General features: G+C 64.5%; 3 protein-coding genes across 3 annotated transcripts in view; 2 read left to right on the top strand and 1 right to left on the bottom strand.

The window, feature by feature from the left end:
• Positions 1-20,457, top strand: part of CELSR2 (cadherin EGF LAG seven-pass G-type receptor 2) — a gene marked incomplete at its 5' end in the record, with an annotated part of 30,493 nt that extends 10,036 nt beyond the window's left edge. Inside the window, 29 exons of the mRNA XM_082296092.1 lie at positions 215-378; positions 840-965; positions 1,414-1,580; positions 2,139-2,324; positions 2,438-2,551; positions 4,180-4,354; positions 5,289-5,430; positions 5,806-5,926; positions 6,114-6,297; positions 6,713-6,814; positions 7,488-7,582; positions 7,662-7,871; positions 8,752-8,935; positions 9,757-9,900; positions 10,431-10,671; positions 11,047-11,232; positions 12,158-12,284; positions 13,249-13,449; positions 13,949-14,123; positions 15,054-15,166; positions 15,247-15,323; positions 16,138-16,264; positions 16,770-16,886; positions 16,970-17,100; positions 17,589-17,677; positions 17,768-17,911; positions 18,457-18,663; positions 18,736-18,964; positions 20,396-20,457. Coding sequence (XP_082152218.1) covers positions 215-378; positions 840-965; positions 1,414-1,580; positions 2,139-2,324; positions 2,438-2,551; positions 4,180-4,354; positions 5,289-5,430; positions 5,806-5,926; positions 6,114-6,297; positions 6,713-6,814; positions 7,488-7,582; positions 7,662-7,871; positions 8,752-8,935; positions 9,757-9,900; positions 10,431-10,671; positions 11,047-11,232; positions 12,158-12,284; positions 13,249-13,449; positions 13,949-14,123; positions 15,054-15,166; positions 15,247-15,323; positions 16,138-16,264; positions 16,770-16,886; positions 16,970-17,100; positions 17,589-17,677; positions 17,768-17,911; positions 18,457-18,663; positions 18,736-18,964; positions 20,396-20,417 — 4,300 coding nt within the window. The 3' untranslated portion in view covers positions 20,418-20,457. The remainder of the gene's footprint in view (positions 1-214; positions 379-839; positions 966-1,413; positions 1,581-2,138; positions 2,325-2,437; positions 2,552-4,179; positions 4,355-5,288; positions 5,431-5,805; positions 5,927-6,113; positions 6,298-6,712; positions 6,815-7,487; positions 7,583-7,661; positions 7,872-8,751; positions 8,936-9,756; positions 9,901-10,430; positions 10,672-11,046; positions 11,233-12,157; positions 12,285-13,248; positions 13,450-13,948; positions 14,124-15,053; positions 15,167-15,246; positions 15,324-16,137; positions 16,265-16,769; positions 16,887-16,969; positions 17,101-17,588; positions 17,678-17,767; positions 17,912-18,456; positions 18,664-18,735; positions 18,965-20,395) is intronic.
• A 902-nt stretch (positions 20,458-21,359) lies between these two features.
• On the bottom strand, positions 21,360-23,138 carry PSRC1 (proline and serine rich coiled-coil 1; the record flags this gene model as incomplete). Its single annotated transcript, XM_082296059.1, is given in 6 exon segments — positions 21,360-21,475; positions 21,562-21,967; positions 22,170-22,521; positions 22,924-22,981; positions 23,068-23,117; positions 23,119-23,138. Coding segments are annotated over 6 exon segments (1,002 nt in total).
• Positions 23,139-24,463: 1,325 nt separating this feature from the next.
• Positions 24,464-27,203, top strand: PPIL1 (peptidylprolyl isomerase like 1). The gene is made up of 4 exons (XM_082296044.1): positions 24,464-24,552; positions 25,677-25,831; positions 25,911-25,979; positions 26,955-27,203. The coding sequence occupies exons 1-4, from the start codon at positions 24,497-24,499 to the stop codon at positions 27,173-27,175; spliced, it is 501 nt and encodes a 166-aa protein (XP_082152170.1). The 5' UTR covers positions 24,464-24,496; the 3' UTR covers positions 27,176-27,203.
• The last annotated feature ends 781 nt before the right edge of the window (positions 27,204-27,984 follow it).

The following is a 27,984-nucleotide window of genomic DNA, read 5'->3' as shown; positions in this document are numbered from 1 at the left end:
AGGGCCTGTTGAGTTCCCCATGAGGGAACATCCTTTGGGCGGTCCCTCAGGTCCCCATGGGTTTTGGGGTGAGTTGGTGTTCTTCGGGGTTCCCTTGTGACTCCCTTGGGACGGGGGGTGGCTGGGTGTCCCTTGGGGTTCCCTCAGGGTCCCTGTAGGTTGTGGGGTCCCTCGGGGGTCTCTTGAGCCCCTGAGGTGATTGTGGGTTCTGCAGGTCATTGGACCTGACGGGGCCACTGCTGCTGGGGGGGGTCCCAACGCTGCCCGAGAGTTTCCCGATCCGCAGCCGGCACTTCGTGGGGTGCATGCGGCACCTCCACATTGACCAGCGGCCCGTGGACATGGCAGCCTTCATTGCCAACAACGGCACCCTGCCCGGTGGGCACCGCCGCTGGGAGACTGGGCAGAGGCTGGGGGGGCTGTGCTCCTCCAAGCAGAGCGAGATGGGGTGTAGGGTTAAGGGGTACCTGAGCAGTGGGGCCATGTCCCCTGAATGTGGGGAGGGGGTGCCAGGCTCATGGGGCTGGATGGGGGTCCAGGGACACGGTGGTAGGGCATTCTGTCCCCTGGTTGTGGGGTGAGGGATGAGGGACTGCCACAGCTGTTGAGCTGGAGTGGGTGGCACGGACAAGGCTATGTCCCTGGGGGTGGATACCAGGACGGGGGGGCTGGATGGGGCTGTACCCCCTTCGGGGTAGGGTTGGGATACAGGGTGGGGGGTCAGGGGGTACCAGGACTGTGGGGTTGGATAGGGGTTTAAGGATGGGGGGCTGTCTGTGCCCCATGGGGCCAGGGGTCCTGGGTCATGTGTGGCATGTGACCGCTGTACCCCCTCCCAGGTTGTCCCCCCAAGAAGACCCTATGTGACACCAACACATGCCACAACGGTGGCACCTGCGTGCATGAGTGGGGGGGATTCAGCTGCCGCTGCCCACTGGGCTTTGGGGGCAAAACCTGCCAGGAGGGTACTGGGGGGCCCAGGGGGACAGTGTGGTGGGGCTATGTGGAGTCCATAGGCTTGTTGGGAGGGGGCATAGGGAGGGGCTCTGGGTGCCTGTGAGGGGTGTGGGAAGGGGGTGAGGGGCCTTCCTGCATGTGTTTGGGGGTCCATGGAGTTGTGGGTTCGTGAGGGGGTATGGGGGCCCATGGGTGGGTGCAGGAGATCTGTGGGAGGGTGTGTTGGCATCTGTGGGATGTGCATGGGGTCCCCGGGTGGGTGCTGGGAGCCCAAGGGTGGGTATGTGAGAGGCCGTGTGGGGTTGTGGGGGGCCCAGGTGGGGTGCAGGGAGTTCGTGGGTGGGTGTGGGTGGTCTGTAAGGGGGGGCACGCCACCACCTCACAGCACAGGGGCCCCTGGGGTGGGCTTGGGGGGGTCTGTGGGGGTTGCCCCCATCCCACATGCATGCCCCGTAGAGATGGCGGGCCCGCAGCGGTTCGTGGGCAGCAGCCGCGTGGCGTGGAACGGGCTGGCACTGCCCCTCTCCCTGCCCTGGCCTCTCCGCATCATGTTCCGCACCCGCCACCCCCGTGGGGTCCTGCTGAGGGCGGGGGCCGGAGGCCGCCTGACCCTCACCCTGCAGGTGGGCATGGGGGGGACATGGAGAGGGCACGGGGAAGGCAGACAGGGGAGTTTTCCTGAGGAAAGTGCCAGGGGGGTGTCGTTGCCCTGGGGGGATTTGAGTGGGCATCATTGGCACAGGAGGTATTGTTTCTGGGGGCATTGGCATACAGGTATTGCTTTGGGGGGAGGTCATTGGCATAGGGGGCATTGCCCTGGGAGGGTATTGACTTGAGCAAGAGTACAGGGGGGGTTGGCACTGGGGCAGTGCCAGGGGTTATTGCTCTGAGGGTAGGGGGGTTATTGGCACTATTGGCATTGGGGGGTTGTTGGCACAGGGTTTATTACCCTGGGGGGGTCATTGCCCTGAGGCGGTCATTGGCACAGGAGGTATTGCCTAGGGGGGATATTTGGCTATGGGGAGGTAGTGGTATGGGGGGTGTATTGCTGGGGGGGGCAGTGCAAGGGGGGGCATTGCCCGGGGGATGTGTTATTGTCCCGGGGGAAATTGTATTTCCCGGTGGGCAGTCCCCAGTGCCCACCAGGTTTATGGGGTCCTTGGCGTGTCTACCCCTCACAGCTGAGCGAGGGGCAGGTGGAGGCTGGTGCCTGGCAAGGCGGGGCCCGTTTGGCCACCCTGCGTCTGGCCCAGGCCAAAGTCAATGACGGTGCCTGGCACCACGTGGAGCTGGAGCTGCGGGGGGGCCCTGGCCGTGACCCCTCTGCCACCCTCCTCCTCCTCACCCTCGACTATGGCCGCCACCAGGTACAGGGAAACTGGGGCACGGGGGGGGCATCCGCTCTGATGATCCCCAGGTGCCACCGTGGCACCCCCTGTGGCACCCCAAGGCACCCACGGGGGTCCCTGTGCCCCTCCAGGTGGTGGGTGATGTCCCCGGAGAGCTGCAGGGACTGCGGCTGCGCACGCTGAGCCTCGGGGGGCTGCTGGGGGACAGTGGCACCGTGGAGGAGGGGTTCCAGGGGTGCCTGCAGGTACGGAGGCGCAGGCACGGAGGGTGTGGGGAGCATGGGGCGGTGGGTGTAGGGCTGGGGGGTGGGCGTGGGGATGTGGAAGAGGACATGTAAGGGTAAGGACATGGGCACAATGGGAGGGGGGCACAGGGATATGGACAAAGGGACATGGCACGGGGTTTGGGGAAATGGACACAGGGATGTGGGCACAGAGCTTGGGGATGTGGCACAGGGTGAGGGCAGGGCACAATGAAGCAGGGCCTTGGCTTGGGGATGGGGACATGGGCACGGTGAAGGGGGCACAGGGACATGGGTACAGTGCTTGGGGACCTGGCACAGGGCTTGGGGACATGGGCCCAGGGCTTGGGCTGGGGACAGGGAACAGTGAAGCCAGGCACAGGGCTTGGGGACATGGGTATGATGAAGGGGGGCACAGCGACATGGGCACAGTGGGTGGGGGGCACAGGGATATGGCACAGGGCTTGGGGACACGGCATGGGGAGTGGGGATGTGGGCACAGTGAAGGGCGGCACAGGGACTTTGGGACATGGGCACAGGGATGGGGGCAGGGGGCTTGGGGACGTGGCACAGAGAAGTGGGGACATGGGCAGGATGGTGGGGGCACAGGGACATGCACAAGGACATGGGGACATGGGCAGAATGGGTGTGAGGCACAGGGACATGTCACAGGGCTTGGGGACACGAAGTGGGGACATGGCACAGGACATGGGGACATGGGCAGGATGGAGAGGGGCACAGGAATGTGGGCACAGGGACATGGCACAGGACAAGGAGACATGGGCTGTGTGGGCAGGGGGACATCGGGGATGCACTGGGTACTCATGGGCACAGTGGCACGGGGTGCAGGGCCGTCATCCCAGGGCCTGGGCAGGATGGGGACATGGCCATGGGGAAACAAATGTGACTGGGGGGGGGTCCTGGGTGGTACAGGGGGTACCAGCTGGTGTTGGGGCCACTGAAGCACAGAGAGGTGACATGGCTGGGGAGGGGGGCTGGGGTGACATCGTGGGTCCTGGTGTGAGGTTCGGGGTGTCACATGTTGTGGGGAGGGGCTGAACAGGGTGACACAAAAGGTCCTGGGTGGTAGCAAGGGACATTGAGGCTGGACTTGGCACTGGGGCAGGAGGGGTCATAGGGGCTGGGGCATCACTGGGGTCACTGACAGGTGACCCCACACAGGGAAGTTGGGATGGGGTGGGGGGGTGTCCCAGATCAATGAGGGGACACTGCGGGTGACACGGGGGTGTCACCAGGTGGTGCTGAGTTTGGTGCTGAGGTACAATGACAGGTGACACGATGCAGGGGGTTCAGGGTGGCACAGTGGGCCCAGCGTCATGGTGGGGGGCACTGAGGAGGTGGTGACACCGCAGGGTGGTCCAGGTTGTCCTGGGGTGTCCTGTGTTGTGGCAGGGGACACTGAGGTGGGGGTGACAGTTGGGCAGGGGCTTTCAGGGTGACATAGTGGGTCCCGTGTGGTGGTGAGATCACACAGATGGTGGCACCGGGCAGGGGGCTCTTGGGGGATTTTGGGAATGGTGAGGGAAACTGAGGCATGGAGTGGAGCGTGGCGGGGGGTCCAGGGTGGCTTGGGGGGCTCTCAGTGAGGACATTGATGGGTGACCCTGCAGGGCCTGCGTGTTGGGGACCCTGTGGTGACTGCAGGCGCCCTGAGCCTGGCACAGGCGGTACAGGTGAACGTGGAGGGGGGCTGTGCCCTGCCTGATCCCTGCGACTCGGGGCCCTGCCCCTCCCACAGCTACTGCAGTGACGACTGGGACAGTTTCTCATGCCGCTGCCACCCCGGTGAGCAGGGACCCCCCAGACCCCTGACCCCTCAACACACCCCAGACATGCCCCGATAGCCCCATGGACACTGACACCCCTGTGACACCCCCCTCTGCCAAACCAGTGAGCAGGGACACCCTGAGACCCCTGAGACCCCCTGAGACCCCCTGACATCCCCCAACACTTCCTGACACTGCCCCCGACACAGCCTGATACCCCCCAGGATGCTGACATCCCTGTGACACACCTGTGACACTTCTCAGTGCTACGCCTTTGAATGGGGACTCCCTGACAACCCCTGACATCCCCTACACCCCCTGGGACACTGCCACCACTGACAACCCCTGTGACACTCCCCACTGCTACCCTGGTGAGCAGAGACCCCCTGAAGCCCCCAGCAAGCCCCAACACCCCCTGAGACGCTGCCACCCCTGTGACAACCCCACTGCCACCCCCATGAGTGGGGACTCACCAGCACCTCCTGACAGCCCTGAGATGCTGCCATCCCCTGCACTGCCACCCCTGTGACATCTTCCCCCAACAACCCTGGCACTGCTACCCTTTCTGGGCACCAGCGCTCCATCCCTGTCACCAGGGCAGTGCCACCCCCCTGTCACTGTCACCTGGACACTGCCACTCCTGTCAGTGTTCCTAAGGCACTGCCAGCCTCCCTGGGCACTGCCAGCCTTGTCACTGTCCCCAGGTACTGCCTCCCCTCATCCCTGACCCCTGAGCACTGCCACCCCCTCTCACTGTCCCCAGGGCACTTGCACCCCCGTCACTGTCCCCAAGGCACTGCCATCCTCCCTGGGCACTGCCACCCCGTTGTCACACACCCCAGGGCATTCCCACCCTCCCTTATCACTGTCACCCCTGGGCACTGCCCCTCACCCCCATCCCTGTCCCCCATCACTGTCCCCTGTTGTTGTCCCCAATCCTGTCCGATGCCCAGGGTACTTCGGTGACAGCTGTGTCAGTGCCTGTGCCCTGGACCCCTGCGAGCCTCCAGGCACCTGCACCCGCCGCCCGGGCACGGCCTCCGGCTATGCCTGTCACTGTCCCCCGGGCACCTTCGGGGCCCTCTGCCAGCACCGGTTGGTGACACTTGCAGGGCACACGCGTGTACCAGGGGGGCACAGAGCACTCGGGGGGAAAGGGGGTGGTGCTGCGAGGGACATCAGGGGTGGGGGTGGGGTGAGAGGAGGGTGGGCGTATGGGCAAGGTGAGTGTGCAAGGGGCATGGTGTGCTTGCAAGAGCTGGGGTGAGTGTGCAGGGGTCACTGTGGATAGAAAGTGGCACAGTGGGGGTGCAAGGGGCACTGTGTGGGTACAGGTGGCACTGTGAGGGTACAAGTGGCCATGTGGGTGTGCAAGGGGCAGTGTGGGTGTACAAGGGGCGATGTGAGTGTACAAGTGGCACTGTGCGGGTACCCTGGCATGGTGCCCGAGTGCCAGCCCCCGTGTCCCAGGGAGGCGCAGCCGTGCCCGCGGGGGTGGTGGGGACACCCCACGTGCGGCCCCTGCAGCTGCGACGTCACCCACGGCTTCGACCCAGACTGCAACAAGACCACGGGCGAGTGTCGCTGCAAGGTGGGACCTGCCAGCCCTTGTCACCTCCCCTGCCAACCCCGCCATCCTCCTGTCACCCCTCTGTTGCCCCCATCACACCGTCACCTCCCTGGCACCCCCCATCATGCCCCTGGCACCCCCCCAGTCACCTCCCTGTGACCCCCTGTCACCCCACCCCCGTGCCTTCAGTGACCCTGTGTCCCCCCAGGACAACCACTACCGCCCTCCTGGAGGGGACACGTGCCACCCCTGTGAGTGTTACCCCACTGGGTCACTGTCACGCCGCTGCGACGCCACCACCGGACAGTGTCCCTGCAAAGCTGGTGTCATCGGCCGCCACTGTGACCGCTGTGACAACCCCTTCGCTGAGGTGACAGCCAGCGGCTGCGAAGGTGGGGGACTGTCAACTTGTGTCACCCTGTGCTACCCTGAGTGCCCACCGTCACCCTGCTGTCACCCTCCATTACTCTCTGTCACCTTGTGTCACCTTGCGTCACCCTGTGTCACCATCAGTGCCAGTGACCAGGTACTGCTGTCATCTGCCGTCACCTTGTCGCCCTGCATCACACCATTGTCACATTGCATCCCCTTGTGTCAACCCACTGTCACCCTGTGTCACGCTGCTGTCACCCTACTTTCACCCTGTGTGATCCTTTTGTCACCCTGCTCTGCCACTGCTGTCACCCTGCTGTTACCCTGTGTCACCCTTTTTCACCCGGGGTTCCAGTGACCAGGTGCCACTGCCACCCTACTGTCACACTGTGTCACCCTGCATCCCCCATTTTGATGCCCCATTGTGCCCTGCAGTGAACTACGACAGCTGTCCCCGGGCCATCGAGGCCAGCATCTGGTGGCCCCGCACGCGGTTTGGGCTGCCAGCCACAGCCCCCTGCCCCAAGGGCTCTGTGGGTATGTGGGGACATGGGGACAGGGTGGGAGTGGCACTGGGCACACTGCCAGAATGGGGCTGTGTGACACAGCGATGACATCACTGGGATGGGGCTGAGAGGGGGTGACACCACCGTGGCATCGCTGGGCTGGTACAGGGAGGTGACACCATGGTGGCACTGCTGGGATGGGATGGTGACACCAGTGTGTCATGGTGGTGGCACCAGTTGGATGGAGCTGGGGTGGGGTGGCACCATGGGGCATCACTGGGACAGGGCAGGGAGGTGATACTGTAGTGGCATTATTGGGTTGGTACAGGGAGGTGACACTGTGGTGGCACTGCTAGGATGCGTTAGGGGTGGTGACACCTTGGTGGCACCACCGAGATGGAGTGGGGGTGACACAAGTGTGGACTTGTGGAGATGAGGCTGGGGCTGCCGCTCTGGTGTCACTGCAGAGACTGTGACACTGGCGGCATCACTGGGACAGGACTTGGGGCTGCCATGGTGGTGTCACGGGGGGGTGGCACAGGAGTGTGACACTGTGATGGCACAGCTGGGAGAGGGCTGGGGGCACCCCTCTGGTGTCACTGTGGGGTGGAGTAGGAGTGTGTCACTGGTGGCACTGCTGGCATGCTGTGAGTCGAGGCTGCCCCACTGTCCCCGTGGTGCCACTCAATGTCCCCATCCTGCAGGCACAGCACTGCGCCACTGTGATGAGCACAAGGGCTGGCTGCCCCCCAACCTCTTCAACTGTAGCGCACTGGCCTTTGCCGCCCTGCGCCCCTGGGTGAGCTGGAGGGACACCAGGGACAGCCACAGGACGGTGCCACTGGGGCCCTCCTGACTCTGTGCGTGTCCCCCCCAAGGCAGAGCAGCTGGTGGGCAACGAGTCCCGGTGGGACGCAGGGCAGTCCCGGCGCGTGGCGCTGGCACTGCGCGAGGCGATGCGTGGGGCCCGCGGGTACTTCGGCAGCGACGTGCACCTGGCGTACCGGCTGGCAGGGGCCCTGCTGCGCCATGAGAGCCGCCAGCGTGGCTTCCGCCTCGCTGCCACCCAGGATGTGCACTTCACCGAGGTGGGCACGAGGCCCAGGGATGGGGACATGCCCGGAGGGGGAATGGGAGAAGCGGAAAAGAAGTTGGGATGATGAGCACCCTCATGGGGAGGGGTGTGGGTGCGTGAGCCCAGACACTGGGGTGATGGGCATCCTTGTGGGGAGGGGGATGGGGGTGGGAGGTCAGATACCAGAGTGATGGACCCCCACCTAAGGGGGCAGAAGAGCAGATGCCAGGGTGATGGGCAGTGATGTGTGTCGGAGGTGTTGGTGCAGGAACCTGGATGCTAGGGTGATGGGCACCTGCCTGGGGAGGGGAACTGGGGAAGGAGGCCAGACGGTGGGGTGGTGGGCACCCTTGTGGTCAGGGATGTGGGTGCAAGAGCCCACATGCCAGAGTGATGGGCACCCTCATGGGGAGGGATATTGGGGCAGGAGAGCAGATGCCAGGGTGACGGGCATGGGAAGGGAGGTTGAGGGAGAAGCAAAAGTGGTTGGTGACCCTTGTCAGGAGGGGCATGTTGGGGCAGATGGTCAGACATGGGGGTGGATGGGCGCCTGCATGGGGAGGGGGGAGGTGCTGGTGCAGGAACCTGGCTGCCAGGGTGGATGGCACCCACCTGGGAAGGGTATTGGTGAGGGAGCCCATGCATCAGGGTGGTGGGCACCCACCTAGAGAGGAATGTTGGTGTAGGAGGTCTGATGCCAGGGTGGTGGGCACCCGTGAGCAGTGGGTGTTGGTGTGGCTCGGGGTGCACCCTCAACTTTGTGGGGGTACAGCACCCCCGTTCCCCACTGTCAGTGCCAGAGTGCCCCAGCTACAGAGCCCTGCAGAGGAGGTTGGGGACCCCCTGCCCCAGAGTGCCAGCTCCCAGTGCCACTACCACTACTGTGCCCCCAGAACCTGCTGCGGGTGGGCAGCGCTCTGCTGGACGCGGGGAACAAGCGGCACTGGGAGCTGATCCAGCAAACAGAGGGTGGCACGGCCCAGCTGCTGCGGCACTTTGAGGAGTACGCACGAGCCCTGGCACGGAACATGCCCCAGACCTACCTCAGCCCCTTCACCATTGTCACCCCTAACATCGGTCAGTGGGGACATGCGTGGCCGGAGGGCTGTGAGAGGGGTATCTGCCTGGGGACATGGGCACGCTGGGGACATGTGTGTGCCTGGGGACACGCGTGTGCCCTTGGTGTGGTGCTGGGGACATGGGCATGGGTGTGCCTGGGGACATGTGTGTGCTCAGGGGATGTGTGTGTGCTGGGGACACGGACACGTGTCTGGGAACACAGACACGTACATACCTGGAGTATGTGTGTGCCTGGGGACGTGTGTGCAAAAGGACATACATGTGCTGGGAGCATGGATGCATGTGTGTACCTGGGAACACGTGCTGGGGACATGGACATTTGTGTGTCTGGGAAATGTGTCCTGTGGAACATGGGTGTGTCTAGAGGCACATGAGTGCCCCTGGGGACATGAGCTGTGTTCTGTGTGTCCCAGGGTTGATGGGTGCTGGGGTCAGTGGGTGCTGGGGTCTGGGGGTGTCAGGATCCATGGCCCCCAGGGTCAGTGCATGCTGGGCTCAGTAGGTGCTGGGGTCCATGTGCCCGAGGGTTGGTGACTGCTGGTGTCTGTGGGTGTATGGATTCATTGCTCTGGGGTTGTTGGATGCCAGGGACAGTGGGTGCTGGAGTCTGTGTGCCCCGGGATCCATGGCTCTGGGGTTGGTGTGCCCCAGGGTCGGTGGGTGCTGGAGTTGGTTTGTGCCAGGCTTAGCGTGTCCTGGGATTAGTGAATGCAAAGGTTGGTGTGCCCTGGGGTTGGTGGGTGCCGGGGTCTCTGTGCCCCAGGCTTGCAGGGTGCCATGCCATGCCCTGCCATGCCGTGGGTGCCATGGTGCCACAGTGGTGTCGGTGGTGCGGCTGGACAAGAGCAGCTTTGCGGGTGCCCGCTTGCCGCGGTATGAGGCGCTGCGGGGGGAGAAGCCCCCGGACCTGGAGACAACCGTCATCCTGCCCGACAGCATCTTCTGGCCCCCCGAGGACAGGCGTGAGTCCGGGGCGTAGCACGGACAGGGGGCGGGGTTAGGGACCCACTTGGGTCTGGCAGAGCTCGGGGAGCCCCCCATTTGGCCATGGGGACGTGGCACAGCTGGGGACCCTGGCTTGGGCTGGCAGGGATGGGAGAACCCCAGAATGCCCATGGGCTGACAGGGTTGGGAATCCCAGTTCCACCATGGGGACCCCAGTGTGGCCATGGGACTGGTGGTTTGGGACCCCAGGATGGGACTGGCATGGCTGGGGACCCTGGTAAGGAGGCAAGGACCAGGGACCCCAGGATGGCATCAGAGATCCTGGTGTGGCCATGGCAGTGGGCAGGGTTGGTGACACAAGTGTGACCATGGGGACCTCACTGTGGCCATGGGGACCCTGGTGTGGACATGGGGACCCCTGGAGCTGGAAGGGTTGGGGGAACCTTGTTGTGGTCATGGTACTGGCGGAGTTGGGGACTCCAGGGTGGCCATGGGGACCCCAGTGGGGTCTCAGAGCACCATGCTACCCACTGCCCATGGCCCCCAGGCCCCTCAACCGGGCATGGGCAGGCACCGCAGGGCACAGGTGGGCAGGAGGAGAAGGAGGAGGATGAAGCAGGCGAAGAGGAGGAGGACGAGGACGAGGAGGAGGCAGGGATGACTGTGGTGACCCGGCACAAGCGCCACCCATCCCTGGGTGAGGGCCAGGCCATCGCCAGCGTCATCATCTACCGCACCCTGGCCAGTCTCCTGCCCCAGCACTTCGACACCGACAAGCGCAGCCTCCGGTGCCACTGGGGATGGGGGCATGGGGGGAACAGGAGGGGAACAGGGAGGGCATGTGGGGCTGGGGGTGGCACATGGGGTGCCAGGACAAAGCCAAGCATCTGGGCGGTACAGGGAGATGGGGACAGGGGTGTCCCGAGGGATCCCAGGGGAGGGATGGAAAAGGGAGCACATGGGGTGCCCAAGGATGGGGGGCACAGGGTTGGAGGGGGGGCTCAAGAGATGCCCAAGGATGGTGCCCATGGGGTGCCCAAAAGTGGGGGCACAGGGGAGAAAGGGGTGTCCTCATGGCGTCTGTGTGGTGCCAGGGCACTCTGTGGCACCAAGGTGGGTTTTGGGGTGCCCTGAGTGGGCTCCCTGACCCCAGTGCCCCCCAGGGTGCCCAAGCGCCCCGTCATCAACACACCGGTGGTGAGCATCAGTGTGCACGCGGGGGGCACGGGTGGCGTGGGGGGCACGGGGACCCCCCGGGCGCTGGCCAAGCCTGTCACCCTCCAGTTCCGGCTGCTGGAGACCCAGGAGCGCTCCAAGCCCATCTGCGTCTTCTGGAACCACTCCCTGCGGTGAGGGCGGGTCAGGGGACACCCCAGGGGTGACAGGGACATCCTGGGGCACAGGGACATCCCAGAGGAAAGGGACATGGGATTGAGGATGGGAACACCTTGGGGAACTCCAGGGGAACAGGGGATATCCCAGGGAACACCCTGGGGGGATGGGGATACCTTGGGGAGTCAGGGACAACTTGGGTGGACACAGACACGCTGAGATAACAGGGGACATGGGACACACCAGGGGAACAGGGAGCACCCTGGGGGGACAGGGACCATGGGAATGGGGACACCCCAGGGAGATGGGGACACCTCAGAGGGGACAGGGGAGATGGACTGGGGACACCCCAAGGAGATGAGGACATTCTGGGGGGATAGGGATCATGGCGACTGGAACATCCCATGGAGACAGGGGACATAGTAACAGGGATAGGGACACCTTGAGGGGACAGCGGACATGGGAATAGGGACACCTCAAGGGGACAGAGGACATCCAGAGGGGACAGGGCAGGATGGATGCCCCAGTGTCCCCGAGGGTCATGGGTGAGTAACACGGGAACAGGACGTGAGGGGGCAGCTCTGACCCTGGTGGGTGTCAGGGATGGGGGGGTGTCCCCAAATGGAGGGGTGTTCCCGGGTGAGGGTCCCTGGTGGGTGAGTGTCCCCAGGTGGCAGCGGGTGTCTCTGCTGGGTGGAAAGATGTCCCAGTGGGTGGGTGGGTGTGTGTTATCTGTGGATGTACCTGGTGAGTGCGTGTCCCTGTGGGAGGGTGACCCCAAGTGGGTGTCCCCGGTGCGTGGGTGTCCCTGGTGGGTGTTCAGGTGCGTGACCCCTTGGATGGGTGTCCTGGGTCGGGTGCGTGTCCCTGGGTGAGGGTGGATGTCCCCGGTGGGTGTCCTGGCGGGTGTCCCGGCCTGTGTCACCCTGTGGTGCTGTGCAGGGCGGGCGGTGCAGGGGGCTGGTCAGCACGAGGCTGCGAAGTCACCTTCCGCAACCGGAGCCACGTCAGCTGCCAGTGCCACCATCTGACCAGCTTTGCTGTCCTCATGGACATCTCCCGCCGAGAGGTGGGGACATAGGGGGACACGGAGGGGTGCATGGGGACACAGGGAGACAGATGGGACACAGGGGACGTGGAGGGACACACAGCGACCCTGGGGCACGGAATGACTCAGGGTCAGGGCCCTGGTGAGGACATGGCGCTGGATGGAGACACACACAGACAAGGGGCACAGGGGGTGAGGCGGTGCCAGGCACGGGGGCGTGGCGTTTAACAAAAGAGGAGGGACAGGGATAGGAGGGGCTTGGCAGAATGGGAGGGGGCTGGTGGGGCAGGGTCAGGGTGGAGGTGTGAGTGCTCATAGAGGTGGGACTGAGAAAAGTGGGTGGGACTTAAGTGGGGTGGGGCTAAATCCAAGGGACATGCCTAAATCCAGTGGGTGGGGCTCCCTTGGGACTGAGCTAAGTGGGATGGGCGGGGCTCATCCCAGTCAGGATGAGTGGGATTCCAGTGGGTGGAGCTGAGCAGGCTGGGCCTGTCGGTCTCCAAGGGGCAGAGCTGATGTGGGTGGGGTTACAGGAGGTGGTGCAGGCGTGTTTTCACGGGGTGTGGCTGAGTGATGTGGGCAGGGTTTCCTGGGGCGGGGTTGAATTTTGTGGGTGGGGTCACAAGAGGTGTGGTCAGCGCTGTGGGTGTGGCTTCAGGGCGAGTGCAGTAGGTGGGGTTGAAAGGGGCTGAGGGATGTGGGTGGGGCTTTGAGGGCTGGAGCTGGGTGATATCGGAGAGGTTTAAAGGGTAGAGCTACACAACACGGGTGGGGTTTTGAGGGTCATGGTTGAAGTGCTGTGACTTTCAAAGGGTGGCGGGGCTGAATAATGTGGGCAGCACTTCCCATTGGGCTGTGCATTGGGGCCGGGACTTCCCAGGGACTGACTGCTTTGTAAGGGGGGCCATGTCTCTGTTGATGGGAGGTTCTGGGGGGACGTGCCCACTGAGCACATGCCTGACACATGCCGATCCTGGTGCTGCAGAACGGGGAGGTGCTGCCGCTGGCAGCGCTCACCTACGGCTCACTGGGCGTGGGGCTGGCGGGGCTGGCGCTGGTGGTCCTGGCCCTGGGGACCCTGAGGCAGCTGCGCTCCAATCGCCACAGCATTCGCCGGCACGGTGCAGCTGCGCTGCTCCTTGCACAGCTCGTCTTCCTGCTTGGCATCAACCAGGCCGATGTCCCGGTGTGTGGGGAAAGGGGGCGGGGAAAGGAGGGAAGGAGTGGTGATCACTGGGAAGGGCTGGTTAGGGGATCTGCTGCCTTTGAATGGTCTGGGTTGGTGGGGCTGAAATGGGTGGGGTAAGGAGTGGGCAGGGCCATGGTGGGCTGGGCCTAAGGGGCGGGATCGAAGAGACGGGGGGGGGACTATAATGGGGTGGGGTCTGTCAAAGGGGTGGTGATCCCAAGGGGTGGAGTCTGTATAAAGGGGTGGGGCTGATAAAAGGGGTGAGGCTCCCAAAGGGGTGGATCTTATCAAAGTGGTTGGCTCTCGAGGGGGTGGGGCACTCAAGGGGTGAGGCCTATAAAAGGAGTGGGACCTTTTAGAGGGGTGTGACTTCAACAGGGGAATAATCTCTCAGAGGGGGTGGAACTCAGGGGGTTGCGCATGTGGTTGGATGGGCGGGGCTGTGAGCATGGCCAGGGCATGGGGCCGTGGGCTGGCAGTGACGGGGCGGGTGCAGCTGGCGTGCACGGTGGTGGCCATCCTGCTGCAGTTCCTGTACCTGAGCGCGGTGGGCTGGGCGCTGCTGGAGGCGCTGCACCTGTACCGGCGCCGCAGCGAACCCCGTCATGTCGACCGAGGGCCCATGCGCTTCTACCACGTGCTGGGCTGGGGACTGCCTGCCTTCATCACTGGTGAGCCCTGTGTGGAACCCTGCCCTCATTCTGCCCCCGCCCCCTGGACCACCAGCTGGGTGGAGCACACCTCCACCTGGGTCAACACATTCTGGTGGCTACACAGCCCTGAATCCCTCTCCCCCGTCAATTTGATGCATGGTGGGGTCTTATTTCCATGTGTAACTCCACCCCCAGAATACAGGCCCCCCCCCCATGCATCTTTACCAACATAGCCACACCCCTGGATATAACCCTGCCTCCAACAGGATAGCCATGCCCAGTCCAAAACAGCCCCACCCCAAGAGTTTAGCTCCACCCTGATGGTTTTAGACACACCCAGAGTCACAGCCCTGTCCTCATCATCAGACCCTGTTCCCAAGATTTTATACAGGCCTCTGGATCAATAATCCTACCCTCATCCATCATAGCTCTGCCCCCAAATTTTCAGACACACCCCCAAGGTCATAGCCCTATCCCAAAGAGTATAACCCTGGCCCAACATTTTATCCCCACCCCAGGAGTTTAGGGTTCCCCACCCTCATCCATCATATCTCCACCCCAAGAGCATCTTTCCCAGCCTCTTCAACATGCCCCCAGGGCCATAGCTCTTCTCCATCAATCATAGTCAGACACTCCCCAGGATCTCAGCCCTGCCCTCATCAGCATAGCCCCACCCCAAGAGCATAGACCTGTAATAACCCCTTAGACAAGCCCCCCGTGCCCTATCCCTGCTCTCACCAACATTGCCGCATGCCCAAGGGCTTAGACCCACCTTATTTGCACAGCGCCGTCTCTACCCAGCGTAGCCACACTCCCAAGAGCAGCACCTTCTCGCCAGCCCTGTGCCATCCATATGCCGTTCCGTGCCCCGTCCTGCCATAGCCCCAGCCCTCCCACCATAGCCCCCTGCCTCCTCTTATAGCCCCGCCCCTGACCTCTCCTTTGCAGGGCTGGCGGTGGGGCTGGACCCCGAGGGCTACGGGAACCCCGACTTCTGCTGGCTGGCCCTGCACGACAGCCTGGTGTGGAGCCTGGCTGGGCCCTGCGCTGCCGCCCTCGCTGTGCGTATGGGGCTGGGCGCCGGGGAGAGCGGGAGACCCCCACTCACCCTGCTCACTCCCGGCACCCCCTGCACCCCCAGGTCGGCATCTTCTTCCTGGTGCTGGCGGCCAGGGCCACCTGTGCCACCCCCCAGGGCTTCCAGAAAAAGGGCTCAGCGTGAGTCACCCAGGCAGGGTCACCCACGGGGGGCAGGGGACACTGAGGGGATGGGGTTGCCCAAGGGGGCGTGGGAGGTTGGGGCACCCATGACGGGCACAGAGGGTTGGAGCACCCATAGAGGCTAGGAGGGCACCCATGGGGGCCTGGCCTTTTGGGGAATCTGCAGAGAGCAGGGAGGTACAGGAGGGACTGGGGCACCCATGGGGGGCAGGAGGGGACTGGGGCCCCTGTGAGGGGTAGGAGGGGACAGTGGGGGCTGGGGCATCTATAGGGGCAGACGGGCACAGGGCAGCCATGGGGAGGTAGAGGGGCATGGACAACGGGGGTACAGGGGGCTGGAGTGCCAATGGGGGGCATGGGAGAATGGGAAGTTGGGGTAGCTGTGGAGGGCAGGGGGGCACAGGAGGGACCAGGACACCCATGGTGGGTAGGGGGATATAGAGGTCTGGGGCATCTATGGAGGGCAGGGGGACATCAAGGGCAGAGGCATCCATGGGGGCTGGGGCCTGAGGGGGTCAGGGGAGATTGGGGCATCTGGGGGGGGCAGGGGGACACAGAGCACCCATGGGGAGGCAGAAGGACATTGGGGGCAAGGGGCACGGGGGGCTGGGGTTAGGCTGGGCCCACAGGGAATCAGGGGGGCACAGGGGGCTGGAGCACCCATGGATAGCAGAGTGGGTCAGGTGAGGGTTGGGGCATATGGGCAGGAGGGGGCTGTGAGGGGCTGGGGCAACCCTGGGGGGCAGAAGTACAGAGGGCTGTGACATGAGATGTCATTGGGGTGACACTGGGCTGCTGTTGGGTTGCCCAGGTCTGGGGTGCGCACGGCTGCGGTCCTGCTGGCCATGCCCAGCCTGGCCTGGCTTCTGGCCCTGCTCTCAGTCAACAGTGACACATTGCTCTGTCACTACCTGTTCGCCGCCTCCAACTGCCTCCAGGTCAGTAGGGACCCCCTGAAACCCCACCCCGGGACCCCCAAAACACACACCCCTGGGACCTCCGGAGCTACCACTCCTGGGACCACCAAAGACTCCAGAACCCCAAAGCCTCCACCCCTGGGATTTCCGGAGACCCCAGAGCCCCCTGAACCTCCCACCCTTGGAACCTCCAGGCTCCCACACCTATTTGTGGGGCAACCAATGGGCACAAAGGGGTCCTTTGCCATATGCAGGGCACTAAGGGGAGGCACCCAGTGTGTATGGGGCACCTCAACCACTCCGTGGTGCCCATGGGGGGCACCCAGTGCATATGGGGGTCCCTCATCCTGTCTGAGACATCAATGGGGGGCACCTAGTGGGTATGGGGGGACCCTCATTCTCTTTGCAGTGCCAGTGGGATGCACCCAGTCTGGATGGTGACCCCTTGACATGTCTGGGGTGCTGCTGGGGTTCTCCCAGGCTGTACACACCCCTACTTGTCCCACATGCCCCCCTCTCTGCCCAGGGGCCCCTCATCTTCCTGTCCTGCGTGGTGCTGAGCAAGGAGGTGCGGAGGAGCCTCCGCTTGAGCTGTGCCCGCTGCCACCACCCACCGCTGGCCACCAAGGCCACCCTGACCCCCGTGAGTGCTGGGGGGACACGGGGGGTGCTGGGTAGCAAAGGGCAGCTCCTGCCATGGCTATGACATCCCTGTGCCCTTGGCAGGCCTATGGCGGGGACAGCACATACGTGGCAGGGCGGCTGTATGCCCCCCCAGGTGGAGGCTCCTCGGGGTCCCTGCACAGCACTGCACGCTCGGGCAAGAGCCACCACAGCTACATCCCCTTCGTGCGGCGGTACTGGGCACAGCAGGGGCTGGGGCATGGGTTTTGTAGGGGTCCTGGGCTAGGGTGGCACTGGGATGAGAGGATGGAATGGTGGGGTGGCAGGGTGCTGGGGTGGTTGAGTGGTGGGTTGGTGGGGTGGCAGGGTGGCATGGCATGGGGGTACTGGGATGGCAGGATGGTGGGTGGTGGGGTGACATGGTGTGGGGGTGTTGGGATGGCTGGGTGGTGGGGCAGTGGCATGGTTGCAGGGCAGTACAGTGGCAGGGTGGCATGCAGATGGAGTGGTGAGGTGGCAGAGTGGGGGGCTGAGGGGGTGGTAGGGTGAGGAGGTGGCAGGGGTAGGTGGCAGGGCGATGGACATCAGGGTGGCAGGTGTCAGTGGATATTGGTGGGTGTTGGGGTGTCAGTGGATATTGTGTCAGTGGGTTGGTGACAGTGGATGAGGGGTGTTCACAGGGGGGGGGGGTCAGGTGCTGATGAGTAATGTGTCCCTGCAGGGAGGACTCAGGGCTGGTGGGCAGCCCTGGGCCAGTGCCACTGCCCGAGCCTGGGGGGCTCTTTCTTGACGCCCAGGACCAGCCCGAGGGTATGGCCCCACCTATAGGGCAAGTGTGCCCAGCCTCGGCCCAGGGGGCAGGAGGTGTCCCTGGGCATCCCCTGACCCGTGACCCCCCAGAGCATGACACGGACTCGGACAGTGACCTGTCCCTGGATGACCCAAGTGGCTCCTACGGCTCCACACACTCCTCTGACAGCGAGGATGAGGCCCCCCGCGGCTGGGAACCCCTGCCCGGAGCCCCCCCGGGCCCCCCCAGCCCTGGTAACACCCCCAGGGGGCAGCCAGTGGAGATGGGGCATCTTCAACCTGGCGGGGTGCTGATGGGGGGGCACCCAATGGGTTGGGGGAGGTCCCTTGCCTTATCCAGGATGCTGATGGGGGGCACCTGCTGTGGATAGGGGTCCCTTGTCCAGCATGGGCTGGTGATGGGGACACTGAATGGATTTGGTGGGGGGTCCCTCATCTTGGCTGGGTCCTGATGCAGGGGGCACCCAGTGAACACAGCATCCCCTGTCCAGCCTGGGGTGCTGATAGGGACACACAGTGGGTGTAGTGGGTATGGGGGAGAGGGTCCCTTGTCCAGTCTGGGGTGGTGATGGGGGACACCTAAAAGGTTTGGGTTAGGGCTAGGGTGATGGGCACCCAGGGAAGAAGGGTAGCCCCTTGTCCACTCTAGGGTGTGGATGGGACTGACACAATGGGTTTGGGTGCATCTCTCACCCTGACTATGCGCTGATGGGGGCACCCAGTCAGGACGGGGTGGGGTCCCTGGCTCTGCCTGTCCCAGCTTCCTTCCTTCTCCACAGGTGACCCCCTGGTGCCCCCGGGGTGCCCATACTGGCCAGGGGAGTTTGTGACGACAGCAAGCGAGAGTGAGGGACCAGGAGGCAGCGAGGGGCTTCGAGTGCAGCCGGCAGGGGGCCAGGGACACCCCTGGGGCGACCCCCCCCGGCCCAACGGCGAGGCACTCCCCAGGGACCCCCTGCTGCTGCCCCTACCCCACCCCCACAAAGGTACGGGCTGCCATGGCAGGAGGGGGCACTCCAAATCTGCCCCCCCACCCATGGGTGATGCCGCTCCTGCAGGCATCCTGAAGAAGAAGTGCCTGCCCCCCATCAGTGAGCGGGGCAGTGCCCAGCGCCCTGGGCCGCCCCCGCCGCCTCCCGCTGGCACGGCCGCCTCCTCGGGCAGCGACGGAGGGGCCCCCCCGGCCCCCCGGCCTCGGCAGAGCCTCCAGGAGCAGCTCAGCGGCCTCACCCCCATTGCCATGAGCATCCGGACGGGCACCGCTGACGAGGACTCCTCTGGCTCTGAGTGAGTGCCCACCACATCCGAGGGGTGTTCACTGGGGGTTCTTGGGGTGCCAGGGTTCCCTCTGGGCACCCACTGGGTGTGAGGGTGCCCTTGGGGTGCCAGGGTTCCTGTTGGGTAGACAAGCAGTCTAACACCACTTGTTTGGTTCCCCTTGGGTGCCCATCAGGTGCAAGGATGGCTGGGTGCCAGGGTGCCAAGGTTCCTGTTGCACTCTGATTTGGTGCCAGGGTTTCTCTCGGGTGCCCACTGGGTCCAACACTGCTTGTTGGCTGCCCATCAGGTGCCACAGTACTGATTGGACACTTACTGGGTGCAACATTACCTGTCAGGTATTCATCAGGTTTCAGGGTTCCCTTTGGGTGTTCACTGGGTGCCAGGGTGCCCAAAAGGTGCCTTTTGGATGCCCATCAGGTGCAAAGGTTCCTACTTGTTGGGTACTTATCAGGTCCCAGCAGTCCCTTTGGGCAGTCATTGGGTGCCAGGATGCCCATCAGGTGCCCACTGGGGGCCCATCAGGTGCCCACCGGGGGCCCATCAGGTGTAAGGGTGGTTTTCAGGTGTCCATAGGGTGCAAGAGTAACCGACAGGTGACCATTGGGTGCCAGGATTCCTCTTAGATGCTCATGGGGTACAAGGGTGGCTGTTGGGTGCCTACTGGCCACTAGATGCCCACTGGGTGCTGAGTGTTGAGGTACCCATTGAATACCCATTGGATACCCACTGAACACTCCCTGGGTGCCCATCAGGTCTAACTGCACCCATTGGATGCCCATTGACTGTCCATGGGTGCCCACTGACCACTGGATGCCCATTGTGCATCCATTGACCATTATGTGTCCGTTTGGTGCCCATTAACTGTCCACTGGGTGCCTAACGACCTTTGGGTGCGTGCTAGGTGCCCACCAGGTCTAACAGCACCTGTTGGGTGCATGTGAATTGTCCATGAGTGTCCATTGACCACTGGGTGCCCCTTGGGTGTTGGAGTGCCTGTTGGGTGCCCATTGACTATCCAAAGGTGCCTGTTGACCATTGGGTGCCCATTGGGTGTTGGGGTGCCCGTTGGGGCGCCCAGTGGGTGTTGGGGTGCTCACTGGGTGCTGGGGTGCCCACTGGGTACCCCCTGACCACCTGTGGGTGCCCAGGGCAGAGCTAGCATGGCAGCACTAACCCTACTCTTCTCTCCCCCCCACCCCCCAGATTTCTGTTTTTTAATTTTCTCCATTAACCCCACGGGGCTGGGGGGCTCCTGCCCCCCAACCCCCCCCCCCTCCATCTCTCCCCACAGGCGGGTGCTGGGTGCTGGGGGGCACAGAGGGCAGCCTGGCACCCACCTCCCCCATCACACATCTGTCTGTCTTGTTTTTTATTCCCCCCCACCCCCCACTTTGTATCCACCCTCCCCCGTCTGTCCATCCCCCCCCCCCCAACCAGGAGCGACGAGACGTCGATCTAATGGGGACCCACCCAGCGGGCACCCCCTGCACTGTGCCAGGGACACCAGGACAGGGAGGGCACTGGGATAGCGGGGGGCGGTGGGGGCACCAGGATTGGGGAAACAGGAGGGGGCAGGGAGCCACAACCCCCCCCCCCCCCAGTGCACTTTGTATCCTTGCAGGGATTGGCACCTTGCGGGGGTGGCACAGGGTGCCCCTGTTCCCTCCACATGATCACTCCCAGTCCCTTTGCCCAGCAGAGGGTTTTATTTAGAAAATACATGAAAATACAAAAAAATGAATTTATAACCCACTTCCCCCATTGTGCCAACCCCCCTTCCCCCCCCGGTGCCAACCCCCCCCCACGCAGGTGCCACCCGCCCCATTGTGCCAACCCCTGCATTATGGGGCCAACTCCCCCAGGTGGGGGACACGTGGAGGGGGGATCAGTTAGGGGTTGCAGGGATGTCTGGGACCGCCCCCCAGGGGTGAGGCTCAGGTGGGGGAACCCAGAGATGGGTGTTGGGGGAGTGAAGGTCCCCTGGGTGCTGGGGGGCATGGGAGGTTTCCTACTGCTGACAGGACCTTTTGTAATTAAATCAAAACCCAATGAAAATGCCTCGGCTCATCCCTGGGGAGGCCCCTGGCTCTGCCACCCCAACCTCAGCTGGTCTCTGAGGGTTCCAGGTCTGACCCCCACCCTGAAAACCCAACGGGTGCCTTGGCTGGTCCCTGGGGGCCCCTGGCACCACCTGCCCCCTTCCAAAACCCAGTGGATGCCTCAGCTCATCCCTGGGGTGGCCTTGGCTCTGCCCCTGCCCCCAACCCTGGCTGGTCCCCAGGGGGAGCCCGGCTCTCCCCTGCACCCCCCCCCCCCACCCCCATGTTGTGTGAGATCTCCCAGGAAGGGGGGGTCCGGGTGGCCCCAGAGCCTCTGGGTGGGTGTGGGGTGGTTTGGGGTGTCACCTCGGGGTGCTGCTCACCGCCGTCTTGCGGGGAGGCCGCAGGCGGGCGGGGGCTGGTCCTGGTTTGTACCCCGTGGCAGCAGTTGGGGGGGATGCCCGTGCCACCCCCGCGCCTGCAAAGGGGAGAGAAGCCGTAGGGAAACTGAGGCACGGGGGAAGGGGCATCCCCTGTGCCCCCCCAACCCCACTTCATCCTTACCTCTGGGGGTGGGGGTCCTCCCACCCACTGCTGGAGTCCGGGAAGACACCTTGGGCAGGGCAGTGGGCGCCGGGGAACAGCCGGAGGGGACAGGGGTGGTGGTGGTTCTGGCGTGGGGCTGGCGGGTGGGCGGGGGGCAGGGGACTGTGCCCCCCCTCGCCCTAGGCTGCCCTGGGGAGAGAGGGGGGGTTGGGGCACGGTCTAGGAGCCCCCTTGGCCATGGTGTCCCCGTCCCCTGGCCATCACTACCTGCTGTACCGCCCCGGGGGGGCTCCGACCTGCCCCGGGCACCAGCCCCCTGCCCCTGGGGAGGGCACGGCCGGGGGGGGCCCACACGGCTGGGAGGGAGCCCCCTGCCCCCGGAGGGTCCCTTCGGCGCTGCTGTGGAGTGACGGCTGGGGGGTACCTGGAAATAGAGGGTGGGGACATGGGGGCATCACTCAGTGAGTGCTCCCCATCCACAGGGCTGGGGGGGTCGCGATGCCCCTTGGAGACAGGGGAGGCACGCACTGCCCCCCATCCAGGATGGGTTTGTGGGGGAATCTGGGTGTTCAGCTCGGGTGGGACACGGCCAGACTGGGACCCCTACCCCCGGGGGTCTCACCTACCTTGGGGACACTGGTGGCAGCAGAGGCACCCCGGGGCTTGGCGGGGGGGCAGGGGCTGGGGGCAGGTCCCCGCGACTCCACGGTGGGCAGGAGCGCCCGCACCGGGCTGTCCTTCACCACGAAGGTCTGGCGGCGGGGGCTGCGGGGGGTGCTGGGGGGCGTGGTGCCGGGTCCCGGGGGGTCTCCGGGGGCGGGAGGGGGCAGGTGGCACCCCTCCAGCTGTGCTGCCAGGCGTGTGGCCTCCCGCACCATCTCTTCCAGACGGGCCCCGCGCAGGGGACTCCAGCGCCCGTTGCCGCCCCCGTGCCGGCACCCCCCGCTCGGGCTCTCCTCATCCTCCTCTTCCTCCTGGCTGCGGATGGGGCGGGGGGAGGGGGAAAGGTGGTGTCAGCCCTGTTTCCTCTGCTGTGTCAGCCCCCAACGCCACTGCCAGGAAGTCATCCAGGATCCCATCCCTGGGGTGACACGTCCCCAGGGACCCCCAGAACCGCATCTATGAGGGGGGCATGTCCACCGGACCCCCCAAGACCCTGTTCATGGGGTGACATGTCCCCAAGGACCTCATCTTTGGGGTCCCATGTCCCTCGTGACCCCCAGGACCCCAACTATGAGTTGCCACATCCCCCACAACCCCATCCATCGAGTAACACGTCCCCTAGGACATTGACAATGAGGTGCCATCTCTCCCTGTCCTCCATGTCCCATCCTATTCCCCCAACTATACGGTGCCCTGTCCCCACTAACCCCCCCATACCTGTCAGATGGGGACAGCACCCCGAAGTCGAAGCTCTCCTCGGTGACAAATCGAACATCTGGGGGGACACTGAGGGTGAGCCCCGGCCGCCCCCCCACCCCGGGGGGGAAACACGGGGGACATGCAGCGCTGGTGCTGCCGTACCTCGGTCCTCGGCCATCTCCTCGGGGCACCGGGGCCACCTGCGGGAGCTGGGGGGTCACCACCGACCCCATCGGGGTCCCCCACCCCTGATCCTACCCGCCCCCCGTATCCCCAACCCCCCGCGAGGGCCCGGTGCCACCGGGCAGCGCGCGGGTGACGCGGCCGGTGCCAGGCGCCGCCGGGCTCGGTGCCACCGGCACGGGGACAGGGACGGCTCCGCCGGCGCCAGTAGGCGGGGATAACATCGGCGACCCCCGCCCGGGAAACCCACAGCCCAGCACCCCCAGCCTGCGTCCTCAGGGCCACAATGGGGAGTCCCAGCCCTGCACCCTGATCCCTGTGAGTCCCCAGTGCCACAATGGTGGTTCCCAGCCCCTATCGGGGGGGCCCCAGCCCAACACTGAGAGCTCCCAACATTGGGAGGTCGCAGCCCCACACCCGATCCCGGGGGGTCCCCAGCGCCACATTTTGATCCTCAGGGGGTCACAGCCCCACACCCTGGGGCTCCAGCCCCACACCCCGATCCCGGCGGGTCTCCAGCCCCACATTTTGATCCTCAGGGGGTTCCAGCCCCACACTAGGGGGCCCCATTCCCGTACCTAGGAGTCCCAGCCCTTCACCCCAATCCCTTGGGGACCCCAGCCCCACACTGAGGGGCCCCAGTCCTGCATCCCGATCCTGGGGGATCCCATCCCCATCCCTAGGCCTCCCAGCCCCTACGCGGGGGGTGTCAGCCCCATAACGGGGGGATCCCTTCCCCACACCCGGGGAACCCCCCAGCCACACACCTCCAGCCGGGAGTCCCAGTCCCACACTGGGGGGGTCCCAGCTCCAGACTAAGTGGGTTCCAGCCCCACCGACGAGTCCCAGTCCCACACCCCAACCCCTTGGTGACCCCAACCCCACACTGAGAAGGTCCCAGCCCTCACGGGGGATCCAGGCCTCACAGCCCCATCCTTGAGGGTCCTCAGCCCCCACCAGGGGGTCCCAGCCCCTCACCCCGACCCCACGTCACGCCATCCCCGCATGGGGCGGTTCATCCCCGCGCTCTGTACCCCCTCTCCCCCCGATCTCCCCGCAGCCTCCCCCCTTCCCGGGGGTCCCGCTGTCGCCGCTGCCCCCCGCTCCCCTCCCCACCTCACCGCCCCCGGCTCCCGCTCGTCGCGCGCGCCGAGGAGGCGTGGCCCAGCGTGGGGGGCGTGGCCTCGTTCGAATTCCCCCTCCCCTTGCGGCTCAATCGCGGCGCGCCCGCCCCGGGTTCCGATTGGTCCGCGCCCTTTAAACCGCCTCTCTGACTGGCCCGTCCCCTCGCCCTCGGCCTCGCTGATTGGCTCTCCCCTCTCCCGCGCCCCGCCTCCCATTGGTGCCCGCCGGGCTAGGGGCGTGGCCCGGAAGCGCGGGGTCCTTCCGCCGCCGGTGCCGCCGCAGCATGGCCGCCGTGCCGCCCGACTCCTGGCAGCCGCCCACCGTTTCCATGGAGACCACGTAAGGGCGGGGCCTTGCCCCGGTACCGGCACTGTCGCGGGAGGCCCCGCACACCCCTGGTCCCGCCCCCTTCCGCGGCACCGGGAGTACATCGGTGTCTGCCCCCTCCCCCCCCGGTTCCGGGCAGCCCCCGGTGTTCCTGAGTCCGCGGTCCTCCCGGTACGGGGCAGTCCCCGGTGTCCGTGAGCTCCCGGTGCCGGGCAGACCCTGAACTCCACAGGTGCTAAGAAGCTTCCAGTGTATCCCGGAACGGGACAGCTCCGTTATCCCCCAGTATCAACCAATCCCGGTGTCCGCCCCGGCACTAGAGAGCCCTTGGTCCCCCTCCGGTGTCCCCCATGGTGTCCGTAACCCCCAGCCCCCCTCAGTACGAGGCAGGTCCCAGTGACCCCGTGGTGTCCCGTTAGCCCCGGTGTCTCCCGGTACCGCACAGAAGCAGCCGGTCCGGGCTGTTTCCCCTGGTACCAAGCGCCATCCGTGTCCTCCGGGGCTCCCATTATCCCCCTGCAGCCCCCATTGCCCACCCCCTCTCACCCCTGTGCTCCCTGTCCCTGACTGACCCTGCCGGGGGGGAGGGGGGGTCACGTTGAGGTGTTTCCTGGTACCCTTCCCGTTCCTGTTGCCATTCCCCGTGTTCCCATTTCCCATTCCCAGCGGGGCCTCCTGACTTGGGTCTGAAACTGGGGCTGGGGGTCGCAGTGGGCCTGTCAGTCGCTGCAAAAACTGACCCCACAGGTGGAAGGCTTCACAGCAGGGTGACCCCATCTCCTGTTTCCATTCCCAGTTGTGTTCCTCATTCCCAGTGCCGTTCCTGTTCCCGATTTTCCCATTCCCAGGATGGGCCCACCTGTGCTGGAGCTGTACTGGCAGACAAAGCCCCTAGCTTTGGTCTGAAACTGGTTGTGGGAGTCACAGTGTGATGACCCTGTCTCCAGTTCCCATTCCCGGTGCTGTTCCCATTCCCAGGATGGGCCTGCCGGTGCTGGAGCTGTACTGGCAACACAGCCCCTGGCTTTGGTCTGAAGCTGGGGATGTGGGTATCACTTTGAGATGACCCCGTTTCCTTTTCCCATTCCCATTCTGGGTGCCCTTCCCGTTCCTATTCCCTGTGTTCCCATTCCCAGGATGGGCCCACTCGTGCTGGAACTGTACTGGCAACATGCTCCCCGTACCTGCAAGAACTTTGCTGAGCTGAGCCGCCGCGGGTACTACAACGGCACCAAGTTCCATCGCATCATCAAGGACTTCATGGTGCAGGGAGGCGATCCCACGGGTACCGGTAAGCACAGGCCCCTGAAATCTCCCCGGGACTCTCCCCGGTGCCAGCGGATCCTGCTGACCCCTGAATCCCCCTGCAGGCCGTGGTGGTGCCTCCATCTATGGGAAACAGTTCGAGGACGAGCTGCACCCTGACCTGAAGTTCACTGGTGAGCAGGGCCAGCACTGGGAGAACACTGGAGGGGCACCCCTGGGACCCCCAGGACCCCACCTATAGGGGGGCAGGACCCCTGGGAACACACCCATGGGATGGGATGTCCCCTGAGTCCTCATCCATGGGGTGACATGAGTCCCAGGACTCCAGTCATGGGGTGACATGTCCCGAGGAGGCTGGTCATGGGATATGTCCTCCAGGACCCTGGCCATGAGGTGGCATGTCTCCCCTGTCCCCCAAGACCTCGTCTATATGGTGACCAGTCCTCTGTGTCCCCCAGAACCCCATCCATGGAGTGACATGACCCCCAGGAGCTTGGCCATGGGATGCCCTGTCCTCTGTTTCCCCACTCCTGGGGTGACATGTCCCTGTGTCCTACAGACACCAGGATCCTGGCGATGGCCGGTGTGGGGCTGGACACCAACAGGAGCCAATTCTTCCTCACTTCCCCTAAGACCTCTCCACTGGGTGACATTTTTCCCATGATGCCAGGGCCTCAGCCATGGGATGACATGTCCATGAGACCCCATCCAGGGGGTGGCATGTCCTCCATGTCCCCCAGGACCCCATCCCTGGAGTGGCATGTCCCCCAAGAGCCTGACCATAGTGTGGCATGTCCCTCAGGGTGCCAGGACCCTTGGCCCATGTCCCACAGGCACTGGGATCCTGGTGATGGCCAGTGTGGGGCTGGACACCAATGGGAGCAAGTCGTTACTGATGTCCACTGTGACCCCTTGATCGGGTGACAGGTCCCCCAGGAGCCTGGCCATGGAGTGAAATGTCCCAAGGATCGCAGCCGTAGGATGATGTCCTCCAGGATCCCAGTCTTGGGGTGATATGTTTCCCATGATTCCGGGATCTTGGCCATGAGATGACATCCCCCACGGGATGACATGTCCCCCATCATGCTGTGGGGTGGCATGTCCCCTATATCCCCACCCATGAGATGACATGTCCCCGTGTCCCCCAGGTGCCGGGATCCTGGCAATGGCCAATGCAGGGCCAGACACCAATGGAAGCCAGTTTTTCCTGACCCTGGGCCCAGCACAGTGGCTGGATGGGAAGCACAGCATTTTCGGGAGGGTATGCCAAGGAATGGGGGTGCTGGGGCGCCTAGCCATGGTGGAGACCAACTCCCAGGACCGACCCCTCGACGATGTCAAGGTCATCAAGGCGTATCCCTCGGGGTAGGGGGGGGGGTACCCTCTCCAAATTGTACTGCTCGTTTGTAATAAAAAAGGTTGGATGTGGTGGGGCCCCCCCCAGAGTGGTGGTTTTTGGGGGAGGCTGTGGGAAAGGTGTCTTTGGCATGGTGGGGGTCAGGGGGGTTGTGAGCCTCCCCGAAAGGGGTTTGTGGGTGCCCTTGCAGGGGTGGGTGTCTCTCCCTTGGGACATGGAGCAGCAGCCAGACTGGAGTGGCCCCAGTTCCTGGGGGCATAGACCCAAATTTACCCCTACTGTGTTGTGTCTGTGTGTCCCCAAAGTTTCCTGGGACCCCTGCAGAGTGTTCCCCCACCATGGACCTGTTGGATCAGTGAGCTTTGGGTGGAAAGGGGGGGATGGTGCTGTCCCCCCAGAGTGGGCTCCCCACACAGCACTGGGGACCCCCAAACTGGCAGTGGGGTCCTCATGCCAGCACACAGTGGGTTCCCCCAGTGGGTTCCCCCCCTGGCGCTGGGTGACCCCCCAGCACTGGGTGTCCCCTCTGGCTCTTGATGTCACCTAGTGCAGGACCTGGGACAGTACTGGGAGCTGCGGGGTGTTACTGGGAATGGTGCGGGGGTGATACTGGGAGCTACTGGGGGAATAGCAGGGGACTGGGGGACTCTGCGTCTGCAGTTGATGGGGCTGTGGGGATACTGGGGGGGTTCTGACTAAGGGGAACTAGGGCAATTGGGGGCTCATCCTGGGGAGTGGGTGGTACCGAGAGTGTCACTACAGCACAGGGGGGCGCCCTGGGAGTACCGGAGGAGTGCTGGGGTACCAGGGAGGGGGCACCG

This window comes from Coloeus monedula (assembly GCF_965178545.1).
Source record: "Coloeus monedula genome assembly, chromosome: 23".
NCBI classification, from domain to species: domain Eukaryota; kingdom Metazoa; phylum Chordata; class Aves; order Passeriformes; family Corvidae; genus Coloeus; species Coloeus monedula.
Note: the sequence above shows the minus strand (reverse complement) of the source record. Positions and strands in the feature narration are given on the sequence as shown.

Coding starts and splice junctions, on each gene's coding strand:
- PPIL1 (XM_082296044.1), top strand. CDS start 24,497: ATGGCCGCCGTGCCGCCCGACTCCTGGCAGCCGCCCACCGTTTCCATG. Junction 24,553..25,676: donor ACCGTTTCCATGGAGACCAC/GTAAGGGCGGGG, acceptor TCCCATTCCCAG/GATGGGCCCACTCGTGCTGG. Junction 25,980..26,954: donor CCCTGACCTGAAGTTCACTG/GTGAGCAGGGCC, acceptor CGTGTCCCCCAG/GTGCCGGGATCCTGGCAATG.